This window comes from Corythoichthys intestinalis, chromosome 11 (assembly GCF_030265065.1).
Source record: "Corythoichthys intestinalis isolate RoL2023-P3 chromosome 11, ASM3026506v1, whole genome shotgun sequence".
Lineage (NCBI taxonomy): Eukaryota > Metazoa > Chordata > Actinopteri > Syngnathiformes > Syngnathidae > Corythoichthys > Corythoichthys intestinalis.
The window spans coordinates 24,230,998-24,251,085 of NC_080405.1; the positions used below are offsets into that span (position 1 = coordinate 24,230,998).

At 38.5% G+C, this 20,088-nt stretch overlaps 1 protein-coding gene across 36 annotated transcripts in view; it reads right to left on the bottom strand.

The window, feature by feature from the left end:
• Window positions 1-451: 451 nt before the first annotated feature.
• LOC130924343 (protocadherin alpha-C2-like) overlaps window positions 452-20,088 on the bottom strand; it is a 217,970-nt gene continuing 198,333 nt past the window's right edge. For all 36 annotated transcript variants that reach the window (XM_057850848.1, XM_057850861.1, XM_057850850.1 and 33 more), the window contains 3 exons: window positions 17,063-17,127; window positions 8,962-9,047; window positions 452-3,270 (listed from right to left, as the gene is read on the bottom strand). In XM_057850848.1, coding sequence (XP_057706831.1) covers window positions 2,966-3,270; window positions 8,962-9,047; window positions 17,063-17,127 — 456 coding nt within the window. In that variant the 3' untranslated portion in view covers window positions 452-2,965. The remainder of the gene's footprint in view (window positions 3,271-8,961; window positions 9,048-17,062; window positions 17,128-20,088) is intronic.

Genomic DNA, 20,088 nt, shown 5'->3' on the forward strand with positions numbered 1-20,088 from the left:
TGCAGCTAGCATGTCAGTCATTTTTCATGTCAGCTCCACAGGGAATGTGCGTATGTTGACTTTAATTAAATTTTTGCTTTTATAGAGTACCCAGTGATAGTTTTTTACATCAATCAAGAAATTACACCTCAGAATCAGAAATATCGTTATCATAGTGGTGGTGTTGTTGTCATTTAGACATATCTTTATTTGGAAATGGGTAGGAAATAGTTCAGCACTATATTCCAGAGCCTAACCCTGCAGACATTGTAAGGTTTTTTTTTAAATCTAATTCAGCATGTGGTTAAAAGACTGATTCCTATTCACTTTGTTCGTAAATTTCACCAAATCAAAAATGTAACAAATGAGTGTGATATTGGAAGTGACATTTACATGGACAGGCTACTTTTCACTCTGCTACATCATCAAATATTAGATCAATATCTCGCCTTCTCAAGAACAATGATTTCAATTTCATTTTTAAGAAAGAAAACTTTATTTGTGAATTATAAACAGAACACATTACAACTGTTTCCATTTAGGTCAAATCAAAGGCAGACAGGGAAGGGAAATAAATGAAATTCACTATTTCACGGTCACAATTGATGAGCCGGTGTACCAGAAAAAAAAAAAAGAGGGGGGGGGGGCTTAAAACAGATCTGGGCTGGTCCACATTCGGACAGCACATTGCCACCAAAGTTCACCACCATATACACTGGGAAAGAATGACAGCATGAAAGCTCACTAAATACAAGCATACACTACATATACTTTTCCCACATTTTTTTGACTTTTTTTTTTGTTTTTTTTTTCAATAATGAAGGGGAAGTGAGAGCTCATCATAGGATCATACATATTTCAGTTACAATATTACAGTGTTAGTTAGATCATCATGTCAAAGCTGGACAGAGAATGATTTTTTTTTTCTTTTTTTGTTTTCAAAAGCATAAATAAAAATTTGGGGAAAATGCATTAAAAACGCATATATCACACTATAGCATTACAAATATTGAAAGAGTTTTAGTGGATGCCTTACCACATCTGTGGAGCGTGACGACTGTAATACATAGATGTTTGGCATAGACAAGAGAAGTACATACAAATATTTCATGTGAGTAATGATGAGAACAAAAATAATACAAAAAAAATAAAATTGTTACTATCTATCCATTTATATATATATTTCTCTATATAGTATGTGTTTCCTTAGAGCAGTACATGCAGCAGCCACTTAATGGAGTGACATCATACTGAGCCGCAAAACATTGGGGGCGAGGTACAGGAAGGGGAGGGGATCCAACAGCATTGGCTCATGAGAGGATTGGTGGGTTTTAGCTGTTAGCGGGGAAGCCCTGGATGCCATGTTATCATTTTTTTAGCGATTACTAGTACAAAGACAATCAATTCAACGCTTCTTTTACAGCGTAAATAAAAGACAGTATGCGACTCCATGATCATAAACAATCGATTTACTTGTCTTGCAAACGTGAGGGTTGAGGGCCAGCCCAAGGCACCCGCCTCCTTGCTTCCTGTGACAGATCTCAATTCACCTGACCCGGTCTCACTATAGCGGCAAAAAATAAGAAGTGAACAGCATAGTGTAGTATTCACATATTAAAAGCACTGAACCGTTTTGCACTTTTCGAGACAAGAGTTCAAGGTGTACGCCATCCCCCTGATGGGCCACATCAACATTACTCCATGCTGTTGTCAGCACACCACAATGTTCAGAACAGGCCGTTTTGCCAGGAAGGGTCCTGAGCAGGGGGTAAGGAGCGTGGACATGCAAGAATCAGGAAGATGGATAGAAGGAGTCTCTACATAAAATGGCAAAAACATGTACTGTGAATCTCTGCAGAGAATTAAGGAAAGTAGGTTTACTTCATCTTGACATGAAGAGGCAGTCAGTTGGGTTGTGGGCAAAGTTTGTGGTAGCATGGGGGGAGCACAAGCAGTTGAGAAGTTGTAAAGGTGTAAGGTAAGGACTGGTTGCTACCAAACATTCAAAGCAGAAAGCTTTCAGCTTTTGCTGCAGCGTGGGGGCATAAGAATGGTGTTATCAAAATCTTAAAGATTCTACGAATAATTTTCTACTTGTTTTCTTCGGAGTCCAGTTGACTGATAGCAGAACTCTTGCCCATGGTGATCCTCAAAAGATTGCGAGGTATCTTCCCCTCACTCCAACTTGCCTGTGTTCTCCGGCTCAGGCTTCCGGCTGGAGCAGGAGCTCTCTTGGTCCTTTGCAAGCAGTCAGCAAATAGAGTGATAGCAACATGATGCTCCTTCAATCCTGAGAGTTGATACCCCAAAAAGCTTGCCATGTTTAGTTTTCAGCACAATTTTTTTGTCCCTCTTTTTTCTAAGCTTTTTCTTTGTGTCCACATGGCAAAGTGTGTGTTAGCATGTTTGACTGCGTGAGCTGCATGCATGTAGATTCTTTGAGATCACAGGAAACACTGTCGGTAATAAGGACTCTGCAGCGGTTTTGTGGTGTTTGCCTTCGTTTCAGTGACTAGCCCCTGTGCTATTTACAAGTCGTGACTGTATATCGATGTGTGTGTGTGTGGTTGGTGTGTGTGTCCAGCCCCAAATTACGAACATCTGACTTCTTCTTTTCCTTGGCTGGCACATAGCTTGTACAAAGTATTCTACTTCTCTCACAGAGAATGATTTATCATCGTTAGGAGGGGTAATACAGAGGTGCCAACATGCCCAGTGGGTTAAAGGAGGCCAAACAATTAGGATGGGGTAAAAGAGAGGTGCTATGTTATTTCTAGCAACATTATAGTTGACTTCCGGGTCTATAGGCACGTGGGGGTGTGGATAAAATCAATCATTTTATTATTTATCAAGGCAAGATCAATAATTTACCTCAGTAAGGAACTGAAGGTAAAGGCCAGGTTAAAAACAAACCCAATGAACTTTGGTTGGTACCTCTGTTTTAGCAACACCCTTTTTTCTTTCCCAATTCTCACTTCTTAATTCTTTACTCATCATCATCTTTGCCCTTATCCTTTTTGTCCTTCTTGTCCTTCTTCTTTTTCTTCTTCTTTTTGGCCTCCTCTTTCTTTCCAAAGGTAATAAAGTCGCTCTTGTCGTCCTCTCCTCCCTGGTTTTGTCTGATGGATATTATGGCAGGGGAGCCAGGGATGATAAATGCCTCCGGAGGAACCTCACCGGCCTTCAGGTGCTGCGGCGGTGCACCGGGACCCCCCGGGCCGTAGCGAAAGTGCCAGCTGTTGCTGTCAACTCCCGCTCCCATTGGGGGGGACACCTCTCCCCCTTCAGCATCTGAAATGAGAAGAAAGTGATTACTTGTTATTGTTTAATGTTCAATTGCCTCAAGCGGAACACCTATTAAAAAGTTACAAATAACACATGCAGTACCACTTAATGGGAAACATTTCTTATTCATTTCATATTCTTTGGAATCATAACCCATTATTAAGGTCCAACGCTTTAAATTTTAATACACAACATTGGAACGATTATTTACGACAGTTTCTTTATGATAATGAAATATCAATGAAATAATTCCAATAATGAATATTGGAATTAATCAATAATGTCCAAGCTAACCCTTTTCCTAGAGAGTAACTGCAGCCTGACGTTAGGTGACTAACACAGTTTACTGAGGACTGAAAAATGCTGCTCATCAACTAACACCTCCTCAGGATGCTCACCTACAGAATGTGCACATGGTCGATTGTTGCAAATATTTTAAAGTTGAAATTAAAAATAAAAGAAACAGAAAAAAATATTTGACAATTTGAATGCAAATTGACACAGTTGTGGCCAACTAATAACCTGCCACTGAAGGGTCAAAACACTGGTTGTGCTGAAGTAGGTGGCAAGTAGGTCTTGCCATCAATCTTGTAAATAATCCCTTGATAGCTAAATGTGCTATATAAATACATTCCATATACAGGTATATGTTATACTCCCGCTTAAAACAAGAATAACATGTATGCTTATTTGTCTTGTATGTCCTATGTACAGTATATTTACTGCATGTGTGTGGTGTCCACCGTAATTATGTATATGACAATGATTATACTGAGCAGATGCAAAAGGTACTTGTTGAACTAACTAACAGTTAGTCACAGTTAATATTAGGCCAATATGTAAATGTAAAAAATATGCTCTTGTTCTTTTTTTGGGTCAACCTCATCATATAACATAATACAACATAGTTTGTGAAAACTGATCACGGAACCTATGATGACTGGCCTGGAACATTTTTTAAGGGTCCAATATCACATTTGTTCGGTCTCAAAAATCAAGTCTGCTTACTTGGCAAATGATTCTAAATCTAAATCCTTTCTGAACATGACATGTCCCACTGGGCATGCAATCTAATCTGTCAGAAACACGCAAAGCCACAAAAGTCACATCAGACAATTGGGGACGCAGAAGCACCCAAATATGTTTTGCTTTAACAAATCTTCAGTTGGGCACTATAAGACGACAAATACTTATGTTTACCTATTCTGAAAAGTAAGGCAAAAACTGGATTAGGTTACCTAATCGAGAAAATTTGATGAGACAAATTAATTAATTATTGCCATTTCGAGTGGAAGAACGCTTACAAATTTGGACCAATCGGAGATTGTCCAGTGTCCCACAACGGATTATGTTCCGTGCTGTTGCATCAAACTCGCTTCATTCAAAACTAATCCTGACACAGCTTTTGCAGCTTTGATAACTGCAGCAGAGCAATACTCTCTTTGCCTCCCTTCAATCCCTCCTGCCCATCCTTTTTCCACCCTCTAGCTGCTCTGACCTTTCATGCAGCTCAGCGTGAAAAGACAGGCATTGCTCCCTATTATAGATAAATGTCTTAATCTATCCCATCAGAATTAATCGTCAGTGTGATTGGGTGGCATCACCACCTTCCATCCCTCAATATTGCGCACAATGGAGACAAGGTTTGCCATCCTATTACTTTGTTACCATATAAATCACTACACTGACGTTACAGTCTGTAAATACCCCTCATTCTTCGCATTATGATACCAAACTCTGCAGGAAAACATCTCTGCCAACCCCGAGATTTTCACAGCCAGTTAAATCAGCCAGCCCATCTCCATTTGGCCAAGTCTATTTAATGAATTCCCATTTGTGTGACTGCTGGACAGAAGCACAGCGCAGTGTTACATAAACCGAGGAGGAAGGACAATGATGAAGATGAAGTAGGATTTTGCATATTTGAAACATGATCCAAGACAAAGAGGAGAAAATGTCACTATTGAATAATCTTTTTTATTTTGCATATCTGCTGTGGTCTGTGGCTGTTGTGTGATAGAATATTAATCAGTTGCCACACCCTTTTCAAGATGGTGCCCGGGGAAACAAAAGATGATGATGCTATATGTCTGTTGATGATTTGAACAAGACTTTTTGACAGTACATAAAATATTAAATTACAGATTTTACTCATATTTGCTTATATTCTGGATTAAGGCACCTTGATTTAGTTCACCCACAGATCATGTCTCAAATCAAACTTGGTAAAAGGGCAGTAACAAACAACCAGATCCAACTTGTCTGACCTTTTTTGAACTTAACATACAGTGGAACCTTAAAACACCCATGACATTGCAGCATTTGGAATTCGACAGTCCAAACATTTTCTGGAATAATATGCCTCTATAGTTGCATTTCTGAATGTTTTAACTATCCCATAAATCAAAGCTTTTCTATCATTTTGATGAAAAACTAACAGTTTGCGCAAGAATAATTTATTTGCTGTAAAATGTGTGCGGGCCATTCTGGATTGTCATTATGCTAACTGTGATTATTTATTTTCACATTTTAAGAATGGTTAATGATGTTAAGTTACATGAAATTGCCAAACAGTTAATTAAAACAGTTAAGGTTTAACAATGACTAGTTTTTACATTTTAATTCAGAGAATGTTTTCCAAATTTGAACACATGAGGGCGACTAGCCCAACAGAACGTACTGCCAAATCCAGAGGTTGTTTTCCAGCAATCTCCCTGCACATGATTTCTAAACAAAATGTTATTATTTTTTTGTGTGTGTGTGCGTTTTTTATGTATTAGTTTCAAACAAGTAGGTGACTGAAGGACCATTATACTTTAAATATGCATCATGTTCTGCAGTATATCTCCTCCCTAGTGAATGTAGGTCACTCCTGTGCTATTCCTCCCTTTCCACTTCATACCTGCAGTTCTCGCTCTGTCTCTGCAACACACCCATTCTTCCAATTATTCCTCTCTCTAAGTGCATTTCACCTCCTGTTGTCCTTTCTGCATCCTTCAGCCAACACCATATGTTCACACTTCCCTCGATCTGACAGCCTCCGCTCCCTTCATATCGATAATTGGCGCCCGTGAAAGGTTGCCGTGGCAACAACATCCTCTGGTAAAGCAGTGGGACATTGGTAGGAGTCATGGTGACAGTGGCTGATAGAGAATAATGCTGCAAGCACTCACTCTCCCCTGTTCCATTTACTGTCTGTCCTACACTCACATAGTAACAGCCACCACATTCACCTTTCTTTTCCCCTGACAGTCTCTTGTTGATGCCCCCAAATAGACAGACAATTCACAATTATTTTTGGCATTCATTTTGTATCACCTCCAGGTTATGTCTTTGCTGCAGAGGATTGCACATTCTGAATCCCTATGTGCCCTTGTTGCGGAGAGGGAGAGAGAGAGTGAGTGAGAGGGAAAGAGCCAGCAGAACGCTTATTCCATTAATGTGGGTCTGTTAAGCTGGGCGTGGGCTGTGCTCCATCTGTCACAGCCGGCGCAGCACACGACGTAGGGAGCCTAACTACAGTCAAGCCCACAGACATATATAACCTATTCTAAAAAACAAAACACACACACACCCAACACAGCGATAATTCATCAATATCAATAAGTCATTCTATATATCATTAGCCTCGTAGTATAATTGCCAAGTCATATTTCACTGGTTTTGGAAAACAAGAAAAAATGTTTGTCTGAAAACAAATTTGCCTTTTTATTGATATTGTTCAGGTTTTTAAAAATTAGCCAACTATGTTATGAGGCTAACGATACAATAAATCGGTTACAATAATTTAAGTAATTGATTTAAAGTGTAATATCACTCAGTGAAGCAAAATTTCTAGTGTATGCTGATCTTTCTAAGGAGTGCAGCTTGCCTGACAAACAACTTGGTTATAAATAGCACAGACCATGACTAACGCTGATGTGACAGCCACTTTAAAATTGATATGTCATTTTCTCTCCTACCTGCGCTGTGCTCAAAAGTATTCTTGGTGAATATATATATTTTTCCCCTCAAGCAAGGCCAAGCAAGGTCCACTTTTCAAATCTTCTGACATCCTCAACCTGAACCTTTAGTCCACCCAACCGTAAGCATATTTCACCTGAAGCTAAAGTGCCTTTCAGGTAAAATTGAAGTCACAAATTTGTATAATGATGATTTTAAAAAATGAAATAAAAAATATTTGGTCTAAAGAAAGATGAATAGGTCAGTGCACAGCACTTCTGGGTAATACATTTATTTCACTGATATGGTAAATGCCCATTTTGCTGCTTTGGTCTTTGTCAAAATCACGATCTGTCACTCTACCTTAACTCTCTGAGTTTCTGACACATCAAATGATGCATCATTTATGAAATCCCTGGTCAAGATTTTCTTTCTGCCTGTCCACTATAGTGACCGCTATGCACCAGAGGGTTAATGTTTTGAAGTGCATCCATGCTTCATGTCCAGAGCCAAGATAAGGGAGAAAAAGTTGAACGTAGGAGGCTGAGTGCGCTTATGTGTTTAGGACGTGGGCCATAACATTTTCAAACCATACACAGGAGCGTGAGAGGCGAGAGTTTTGTGAGTGAACTATATGGCCGTAGCTGACTTATTTACAGCCCCTTGGTACACCTACTATGCAGTAAATAATCAAATTTAGCAAACATGTTGTACTGTAAATTGAATTTCCCTACATTTTATTTGACAATAATTACAAAGCAAATAAAGGTTAAAAGGTTTGGATATATAGTTATTGTCACTTCAAAGTTATAGAAATACAGTGGTACCTCTACATACGAAGTTAATTCCTTCCAGGACCTTGTTTGTTAGTCGAAATGGTTGTATGTTGAGCAGGATTTCCCCATAAGAATACATTATAATTCCATTAATTCGTTCCACAGCCCGAAAACCTACACTAAATCCTTAATAAATACTGCTGGCACTATTTCAAATAGCAATTACACAGAGCAAAAATATGGATGATATTAAAATAATGGTAATAATACTACCTGTAATAATGTAATGAATCGGGTTCTAATGTGGCGGATGTACAGTATATTGCGTGGTGTACCTGAACGCGCTGCGTGGCTGATGACAGAGTGAGAGAGAGTGCATTAGAGTTTTTACTTTCACTTTTCGTGCTCTGTTGTTGGGTGTCAGCTGCATTGGACAGAAGGCATGTTGTGTTGCACAAGTTCTGAAATAAATTATTAGAAACCTGACGAAGCTGGTGATTTATTTTCTGTTACAATAATATTAACTGTCACCTTAAATTGTAAAGACACTGTATTCCTTTTTCCATAAAATCTTACATTTTCTAGAGGCAGTCTTTCTTTCTTTCTTTCTTTTATACCAATACTCCTATCCCCTTTTTTACGCTATAGTTGCCGACTAAGGCATTCAATATTTTCATTAGGTGTACAGTAAGAGTGGATGATTGTTTCCGTGTCCTTATTTTTTGCTTGAGTTGTGCTGTTTTTCAGGGCAAAACGCCTCTATGCTTCCCTGACCTCCTCATGAACTTCAAGTATGCATCATCGCACCACAACACTTCAAATGTAATTGTTTTATTCTGCAGTGCAGAAAAAAAAAAAGTTTGATGTTGGTATCAAAATCAGCGTGTGTTGTTTGATGAGAGATGTTTCTACATAGAGTCCATATTGAGATTCCTTTGTTAAGGTTGATTAGGTGAAAATTAGTCGAATTAATTCTTACCAGCAGCACTTGATGCTGTGGGCCAGTTCTGAACCAGAACTCCCTGGGCTCCCTGCATCACTGAGGACTCCTCCATATGCACTGAACTAAAACAAACACACAAATAAACATCGTAAATGAATCTATTAACACACAGATGAAAGAATATAGAACATAAGCACTCTCTGAGCAATTCATCAATATCAAGTTTTCTAAGATGTCATATGTTCACATTAAGTTACACTATAATATCCAATAATATATAAGTGCAACTTTTTGACAAAAGTATGTACCCTTTCAAAATTTCCTCATCATTCAGTAGATTATGGATCATGGATCGCCAGAGAGAGGCAGCAGATACAGCAAAGGCTTGTGTATCACCTTTAAGACTGAGTTAAAAAAGCTTTCCATCAAAATGATTTTTCTATATGTTTTTTTGTTTCTATTAAGTTTTAGACAACCAGGAATTATTAATAAGATTATGAACCAATTTTTAAAGGGAGTTCTGGTCAAAAGGCAGCATTTTCCTCTTGACAACAAATTTAAAATGTGCTTTGTGACCAAGGATCAATTAACTCAAAGCACCAATTACCTCATATGATGAGTTGTAATTGTTGCAAAAGTGCAAAGTATCAAAGTACCAGCATCAATGTGTTACACTAATCAATCATTTAAACCAGGGGTGTCCAAACTTTTTGCAAAGGGGGCCAGATTTCGCGTGGTAAAAATGTGGGGGGCCGACCTTGGCTGACGTCCTTTATGTAGAACAATATATTTAAGCCAAATTTAGCAAGCCATTCAGTGTGTCACATTTGCTTTGTTATTTTTTTAATGAATAATTTCAACAATCTCGTAACTAGCCTTTGCGGCGTTCTCTTTCGACTCTCGGGCTCTTGCGAAATACTACTGCTGTAAAATTATACTAGCTTCAAGTTGCTTCAGTTTCTCGCTGCGTATCTTCCCTGTAATCTTGTCGTACATGTCAGCGTGTCTTGTTTGGTAATATCGCTTCACATTGAAATCTTTAAAAACAGCGACTGTCTCTTTGCAAATGAGGCAAGACACAGTTGTTGCGTATTTTAGTAAAGAAATAGTCCAATTTCCATCTATCCTTGAAGCGTCGGCCGTCACAGTCAACTTTTTTTTGTTGATTGTCGCCATTTTAGAAAATTTGAAGCAGAGGGTCACACAGAGTAATGTTGCTTAGCCCCTAAATACCTGCAACATGAAGCAATTATCAGAGAATCCCAAAATTTGAAAAATAAGGTCCTAATGAAACCTTTTTTTTTAAATTTGTGAAAACAAAAGTCAAAATGAATACAAGTAATAAGCGCTCTAATGTCTATAAACCATGCTAAATCAGGTTTTTTTATCATGGAACCTGCAGATGTTGACTTGCATCCATCATTTTTTTTTTTTTTTTCAAAAAGAAATGTCAAAATTCTAAATTAGTCTGAAAATCATGAAATTTTAGGAGTATCAAATGTGATACATTTGGCAATAAAGGGTTAAAGTGCTGCTGCCTTTTAGCGGGTAAATGAGGAGCAGCATTTCATGTGTAAGCTACTTCATATGCTGGTTGCAGTACTGCTGACCAATTTATTAAGTCTGTATGCGGGCCAGATGTTTTTGATTTTATGACAAAGGCTGGGGGCCGGATGATGATGGGCCGCATTTGGCCCCCGGGCCGGACTTTGGACATGTCTGATTTAAACGTAACTTTCACTGATCAATGATTATCTCTCGATATCTACATGGTACTCACTGCTCTAAAGTAAATCATTTTATTATGTAGAACAGATCATTTAATTTAAAATAGAAATGAACATGGGATTATTGTATTTAATATTGTAAATATGCAAGTGAAGTTATGCTTGAGATTAAATAAAATAGGTCAGTGCCATCATGCGGCGATAAATGTTATCCAAAATCTCAGTGTAAATGCACAACCATTCAGGGAGCTTTGGTAATGGAAGACAGGAGGTAGTCACTAAAATACAGGAGCGATGGAAATAATCCGATTTACACATGCAAATCCTAGCCTTAATTATGCAGAAATGCGCAAAATACTAATGACACTGATCTGGAGTTTCTGGTCTTAATGTGACCCTGTAATTAGAATACACTCACAGATATAACCACAGTAATAGATTGATTCACGCAAACAACATACCTATATACAACAGCAAAATTGTAACGCAGTATATTTTACTTACTTACTCCTTCCTTCATCTAATGCAGGGATCCCCATCTGCCGGGCCGCATAGAAATTATAATTTAATAACGACCGCATTCTGGCTGAATTAACCCTGTGCCCCTGCTTAATAGTGTTGTATCGGTCGCGAACGATTCGTTCTTTTTGAACGAATTGTTTTGGTGAACGAGACCGAACTAATCATCATCTGCACTGATTCGTTCTATGAAGGTGGTGCTTGTTCGCTGCGTGGGAGGGCGTTGAGCAAGCGGCAGCGTCTTCTGACATCGCACACGACCAATCAGACGCCAGCCTCATCGCGGGCAGGGCGTTTGTCACTCACGTCCACGTGTGGCCAATAAGCAGCCAGCGTGCAGGCAGGGGGGCAAGACTGAGTTTTGTCACTTCCCGTTCAGTGACTCGGTCCTCCGGTTCCTGACCTAGCTTGCTGCTAACTTGATTTTCCAGTAATGACTATGCGGTGAACGAATCAGAAAATGAAAGGAAATGACTTTGTCACATATTTGTTAACGTGGAGCCTATCAAATGCTGCTCAAACAGACAAAAACACCACACAAATCTAGCGAGCATTGTTTAGAGTAGTACTTTTCTCAACAAACTCGTGACTGCCTATGACGACATACTATCAAATTTACAGTAATTTAAAACACGGGTAGCTACGAGGCAAGCAAAAGCTGAGCTGCGGTCGCGTGACGGCAGTGAAGCGGGCAGAGAACTGTCACTATATGGAGGCTTCATGGCAGCGATATTTACCTCATATGTGCACAGAAAAAAATATTTAGTATGATCACCATAATACTGATTTGCAATGAAACTGTATATACGTGTCAATTTTTTCCCAAGTGTTTTATTTTTTTTTTTCGTGTCAGCGTGTCGGGTGTTGGTTGGTTTGACAAATTATGTCAATCCGTCCATCATGTGCTACTCAAGCGCCCAAAACAACGCACGGAGACACGGGAGATGTCGCAATATGTCTACATTTTTCTTAACAGACTAATGAGAGTAGAAAGGCGACATCGTAAAGAGCTAACAATTATTTCTCGTCAGCATTTGACGATCTGAGATGCGGGGACGACAGGGGAGCTGACCGGATTATTTTATTTATTAATACCAGTGCAAAAAAACAATATGATCACCATAATACTGATTTGCAATGAAACTGTATATACATGTAATTTTTTTCCGAGTGTTTTTTTTTTTTTTTTTTTTTCCGTGTCAGGTGTTGGTTGGTTTGACAAATTATGTCAATCCGTCCATCATGTGCTACTCAAGCGCCCAAAAACAAAGCACGCGGACACGGGAGATGTCGCAATATGTCTACATTTTTCTTAACAGACTAATGAGAGTAGAAAGGCGACATCGTAAAGAGCAAACAATTATTTCTCGTCAGCATTTGACGATCTGAGATGCGGGGACGACAGGGGAGCTGACCGGATTATTTTATTTATTAATACCAGTGCAAAAATTCAACACGATCATCTTAATACTAAAAAACAAAAATACAACAGAGCGAGAAGTAAATATGATGTGTTGGTCGTTCCATATTCAGAAATTAAACTTTCGATGTATTTTTATTTTCGTGACAGCAAACATGCTGTATATGTGATTGTATGTGTGATCAAGAACCTGCTAAAGAAAGTCCGTGCGCCCCCGCCCCCTACTCCCCTCACAAAAGGAAAATGTTTAACCGTGTCCTAAATCGAAATGCAAGCACGAGCCATGACTTTGAGCCCATAGAACTAGGACAGACGACGCGGAAGTTCTCCCTCGCTTTTGCAGCAGCAGGAGGGAGACGAGGCTGTCTGTGAAAGCAGAATGATACCGCCTGTCACTCATTTCTGAAACTACGACGAGTGGTCAATGTGGAAGAGAGGGAGGGACCAAGCAATGTCACTTCCCGTTCAGTTATACTGCGAAGCGGTCTTTGGTGATTCGTTCGGCAACGTCACTTCCCGTTCAGTAACCGAACGATTCGTTTGGGCGGGGAGGGAGATGAGGGGGGCGAACGATTCGTTGAACGATTTGTTTGAACGAATCTTTTTACTGAACGAACCGGAATGGATTCGTTTACTCAAGTGAACGACAAATCTCGTCACTACTGCTTAACACACCAATATCCCTGTGTCTACTCTAGATATAATACTACGGGATAGATTAGAATGTCGTCATAGAAATCCATTGATTGGACTGCTATCAGAACATCTTGTTTGTGTATAGAATATATCTACGTGCACTTGTCCTCGATAATAACGTATTGCTAGGCCGCGGGCGCAGCACATTTGTTCCCGGAAATAATTAGCCCCCACACGAGCGAAGATGACTGGAAAACACAAGTCTTTGGAGATATTTTTACGGCGAAAAGGGCACCTGACGAGCCTACAACCTCGAAGACCCACGAACTGTAAAGCAGTGGATTCGTGACCCGTTTGTGAATAAACCGAGTGATTGAGCATGTCTGTGAAACAGGAAGATCAACTTGTAGAGATCGCAAATGACGGCGACCTTAATAAACGTATACATTTGAGAGAACAACTCTACCGAGGTTCTGGATTAAAGTCATTCTGGAATATCCTGACATCGCTACAAGAGCATTGAAAACCTTGCTACAATTTACAACATCGTATCTTTGTGAAGCGGGCTTCTTAATTAATGTTTAACGACAAGGCGAAGTCGTTAATGGTGAGAGCGGTGTGCAGTTGTTGTGTGTACCTTACATGGCAGGATGTATCTGACGAGAACTTTTCTACAAGTCCTTCCATAATATTCCTTTCTTTCAAGAAAGTTTGTCGTGTTTACTTTGGAATCGCTACATTTGCGCATTTTGCGGCTGTTTAACGTTACGCGCATGCGCAGAACCGCATCGTTGCAATTTTTGATGGGTTGCAAAATTCGTCAGAACACTGGTCCGTGAAAAAAAGACATAATAATAATAGCGGTCCGTGGTGCAAAAAAGGTTGGGGACCCTTGATCTAATGCATTCTATCTTTCTATTGAACTATTGTGATAATAGGAAAAATGGGGTGATGAAAGAAATCTTCTAAAGCTATTTTCTCGTAAATTGTTCAATCTGAAAGTTTGCTTTTATGGTTTCAGACTACCACATAAATTACACTAGATATCCTCCAATTATTTTACGTAGGATATGATATGAATATGTAGCAGATAGTACAGGCATGTTTACTCTTAAAAACAAGAGACTAATGTTGATAATGAGCCTAAATATTATTTTACTAAATAAGGAATTTTGTTGACGAGTTTATTCAGAGAAATCTGATATGTATGTATTCTGAACTGAAAATGTTATATTAATTGTATACCATTAAAACCATTAGATGGTTCAATTACAAATATCACAACAGACTTTTTTTGTCAAAAACCTACAAATAGACAATACAAATAGAATATGCAGTGGATTACCTGCGATATTAATAATTTATGACGTTTACCAAACCACATTAGTACAGTACAGGTAGTCCCCGGATTACGAACGAGTTCTGTTCCTATGCTGGCGATGTAACCCGAATTTCCATCTAAATCAGAATTCACCCTTTAAGTATCCCTAAATACTGTAAATCTAAATAATTGTCCAAAAACATGTATTATACGTAATTTTAATTAGATAAAGTACAAAATAAGATACTGTGAGGTGTGTTTTGTTAAATGCCATTTTATTCAATGACTATTCTGGCTTTAAAAAAAAAAAAAAAAAAAAAAATCTTTGGGCTTCACTCGCAAGTGAGTTGCCTAGCTGAGAGAAAAGGGCGCTGTTGAAAGAGTAGTTAGGTGAGGGAGGGGGACATCATGGCTTCTCAGTTCGCCAGTGGGGCCTCTCTAAACACGAGCCCGCTGTCCGAACTACAAAAAAAAAAAATGGATCAGGACTCGCAAGAGGACTCAGCGCCGGGGGAGAGGCAGCAGCAGCATGAGAACAAGGAAGTGGGAACTGCAGTACGGCAGCGACACTGCTGGGAAAGGAGGGATCCTGACATGAAGAATAGCAACACAAACCAGACTTTAAAAAAAAAAACGGGAAAAACACTGGCGACAGAAAGTCCAAATCATGTAAATCGGGTAAGTCGTAACCAGTGTTGTTAATAACGGCGTTACAATATAACGGCATTACTAACGGCGTTATTTTTTTCAGTAATGAGTAATCTAATTAATTACTTTTCTCATCTTGGCAAAGCCGTTACCGTTACTGAGGCGGGAAAGGCGTGCGTTACTATGCATTACTAAGTTGGTTGAATAAAAAAAGTCTGAGAGAAACGGACTCACGGGCACGAGGAGTGGGGAAGACGCCGTTGCAACTGCGATGCTAGGTGGCTCCAATAATACCTGACTGTTGCCATAGCCGACAAACTACGCCCACATGACACGGTAGATATCATTTTATAGAACTAGATGCAAATGACAGACATTGCTGCATTGCCAACATGTTTTAAGGACTACATGCGTTAGCAAACAGCCGCCATCTTAAAGCAGTAGACCTCTCAGGAAGGCCCTGATGTAGAGATCCTTCCTAGCGAACCTCAGTATTTTTTTATTTTTTTAAAATCTAAAATGCTCCTAAATCGGCAAAATCTTAACTTAAATCTGTCTTTAAATGATGTAACAGTTTTAAAACTTACACATGTTTAAAGTAGACAGAAGGGAACTAATGCAATAACGGGAACAATTTTAACAACTTTAACGATTGATTCACAACTTTAAATGACTTCCACACATTGCAAAGGTTACTAGCTAGTTATCGCAATACCCTTGTGTCTAGTTAAGTGGAGGGTAAAGAATTGGGCTAGGGCCAATTGTCCCCCAAACCCTTTAAGCTTCACATTGTGTGACCTGTTTTTTTTTTGGGGAGAAAAAAAAATATATATATATATCACTAGTTACTTTGCCAAGTAACTAATTACTCTTACATTCAGGTAACTGAGTTACTAACACAATTACTTTTTGGGAGAAGTAATTTGTGACTGTAATTAATTACTTTTTTAAAGTAAAATTAACAACACTGGTCGTAACCCGGGGACTACCTGTACAATGTAATGCACTATGGATAGAAAAAGGCCATTACAGTCATGTATCTGCTATTTGCAACCTCACCTAACCAGTACAAGGTCACGTTGTACTGTAGCCTATCCCAGTTAACATCATGTGAAAGGCAGACTACATATATATATATATATGGCGGAAAACACAGACAAGACTGAAAAAGCAGTGTCTGCTCTTGCACTCCTCTTTAAAATAAACTGTGGTATTTTAAGCCAAAACAACTGTTGTGTTTGATAGAACAATATGTCTATATGCTGCCATAGCAGATTCATGGCGCATTAAGCCCCCAAACTATTTTTAATTTGTCCCTTTTATCCTAGAAACCCCTGTTTACAGACGTTGCGCAACCGCTTTTGTTTCATCCCAGCAATAAAAAGAAGGTAAGTAATTATATTTATTAATCAAAATGTTTGTCATTTTTAGCTTAGTATCATTAATTGACGTGTAGTATTTCGTTTAATAAAATTTTAAACTTTTAAACAAATTACGTCACAATGAAAAAAATGGTGTGTATATATATATATATATATATATATATATATATATATATATATATATATATATATATATATATATATATATATATATATATATATATATATATATATATATATATATATATATATATATATATATATTTTACTGTGCAAAAGTTTTAGGCAGGACACCTGCATATAAAACCCAGTATTTTTAAGAAGAACACAAGTCTGTATGATTGTGTTGATGGGGAAGGATATTGCTATTTTTCAAAGCTGTCAATGGCATGCCTCGTGGCTGTAATAGTGTACAAGCTCCACAAAACAAACTTTCAACAATACTGCAATTCATGCGCAAGAAACCAAGTGGTTGATCACTTACCTTTGCATGACACCACCTGCTCTCAGGGAGGCTGAATATCTCCAGTCAGAATTTGGTGCCTTGGGCTGAAAAGAGAGTAAGAGGAATTGAGTACATTTGAAACCCTATGCAGCAATGTCAACAAGTCAATGCAAGAAGTCAAAATTGCTCTGCATCCCTGCTGTTGGAAAAAAAAAAAGAGTGATGAGCATCAGAAGGTGCATTCAATTTCTTCTATTTTATGAATGCCAAATGAAAGTAATTATAACACAATAGTCACATCAGATAAACAGTATATGCAGCTATTACGTTTTATGCAAAACAAAAGTTTCATATATACACAATGTAAAATAAATCTGATGCGGCAGTGTTTTCTGAACATTTTGTTATTTCTCCTCAGTATTGAATTCATTTGCTGTAACATCTACTGCACAGGTCAGTTCTCTCATGAAGATGACAGATTTCACAAAAACACAGTAAGCCGAAGACAGTCTGACACATCTAATCATGGTAACTGCATCAACTGTGCTACACTTACCATTTCGTACTGTGACGTCAGAACAAATAATAAAACATACAGCTTTTAACTTTCAGCAACAAATTCTATGGTTGACAACCAATAAAACAAATCAAACACATTAATAACCCCATGATCTCGATGATGTGGGGGGAAAAAAGTGCTGGTTCACCAAAAATGAAATTATTTTTTTTACATAACTTAGTCAGAGTTGTCCTATTGAGGACACACATTAATGTAAGGGGAGGCTGCTCGCAGTGTGTTCGTGTATTTCTCATAATCTCACACGAGATATGAGCATCTGGAACTAAAACATGCCTGCAGTCTGACATACATGTTAATTCCTTGAATATCAACACTTAATTCTATAAAAGAATTAAAAGAGGGACTCAAGAGTTCCAGGCTTTGTTGCTACTATAAGCTGTTCCGTATAAAATGTGACTCGATTTTTCCTTAGACATGCAAACCGTAGTCTGCCTTTTTTCCCCTCCAATCTTCCCTCTCCTGGTGAATGAACACTTCTCGCATGGATACAAGACCCACACCTCCGCCATCAACAGTGCGCCCAATCAAAATGCACCTCCGCCTTCGCTGCAAGGGACCAGCCAATGTTCTTTTAGCACCCATTGCTATCAGTTAATAACAGATCTAAGAGGAGGCATGACTGGCATGTAATGGAGGACAAGTGCTAACACTTCATTGTATTTTGTGCTCTGCACAGATAACATGATAGATAAGCTTGGAGGGTGGGATGTGGGTATTACAGTCTCAAAACATATGGGTGCAGTGGTCCTCTGAGGAGGCAAAGACTGTAGTATTCCCTAGAAAATAGAAATGACCACTGAGTTACCCCTGGACTAACAAGCTTGAGCACAATGGCACACAGCCCAAAGAAAACTAAAAATGCTGCTCGTGTATGGTCAAACACACAATATACTATTTGTGTATAGTGAGAATAGGTAATAAACAAAGGGATTCTGAATGTATAGGAAATAATACCTAATTTTAAATGTTTCTGCACAGAGGCACTTAACACTATCACACTCTGAGAGAACATAAATAATTCAATATATGTGGAATAAATGAGTGAAATTGGAACATAAACTGCAAACTCATCCGGCAGAATAAGATTGCATCTCCATCAACACATAAAATTGAGAACAGTCACATGCTGGAATATAACATTTTTCTGCTAATGATAGTATTTTTATATACAGCTGATAATTAATACAAATGTTGAAGTTGAAGCCCTGTAACCAAGATGAAGAATCACTATTTTGCAAGGCAATTGTACAAGTTAATCTACTGTTGCCAAAATCATAGTGTTTTTTAGTCATTATTATTTAAACATTTGGTGCGAGTTTTTTTTCCCTCAACAGGTAATATATATATATATATATATATATATATATATATATATATTTTTTTTTTTTTTTACAGCTTTCCGAAGCCGACTGTGTGTGTGCCTTTAATGGCCATACACAAAGAAGAGAGGGTAACTTAAATTTAAGCCTATCTGCTGACAAATGCCTTTTAGTGTGTCATGGATTGAGTTAAGTTCTGCCGAAGTTGTGCCCTTGTATGTCTTGTCCTTGGGATTGCCTATTGATTTCACCTGTTGTGCGTCGACCAATCCGCTGCCTCTTGTGTCACCCACCTGTGCCTCAATGTCTGTATTCATGATCCCAATGTGCTGTCAGTTCTTCTTGCGTCACTCTCGTCAATACCTGCCTCTTGTCATGTTCTATGTCTTTACCCTGGTTGTTCCTGTATCCCCAAGTAAGTTTTGATACCTAGTCCTTTGTTAGTACTCCTGAGTTTTATCTGCACTTTGCTTTTTTTGGACTTTTGTTTGTACTTCGTTTTTTGTCACCTCAATTAACCATTTTTGAGTAATCACCACCCTGCCTTGACTTGCTTTCCCTGTGTTTGGCTCCACTCCCTGGTCCTTGCCTGCCTGCTAATCTACGAACTGTGACATAGTGGGTGTGTTCTACATCTATGCAGTGTGAAGGATTCTGCGAAAGAGAAATAAAGCTATTTGAAGACAAATATCCTGCTGATTCTCCACCCCTCTTCATCGAAGAGCAAGATACGCTGAGCTGGATTTGGAATATTTTGCTTATATGTGATGACAAACCCTGTATGTAAGGCTTGTTATAAGACAACTCTAGCAAGGGGTGTAAATACCAAATAACAATATCAAAATGGCAAAGTATCTCGCTGACCAACATCCTGAGTTTAATTGCCAATTCACACATTGTCTATCATTGGTGGCAATAAATGTCCAATCTATTTGAACTGTGAAGGCTGCCCGTGAAGGATAATGTTTCATTGCTATTTATGACAATAGACATCCAATACAATTGGATTGTACAAATATTTCATTGCCATTGATGACAATAGACGTCCAATCCATTTTGGACTGTAAAAATGGATTGAACGTCTACTGCCCTTAATGGCAGCCAATGAGTCAAAAGACTGACAGGATGTGACACATTTCAAACACTTCAAATAGAAATTCATTTTG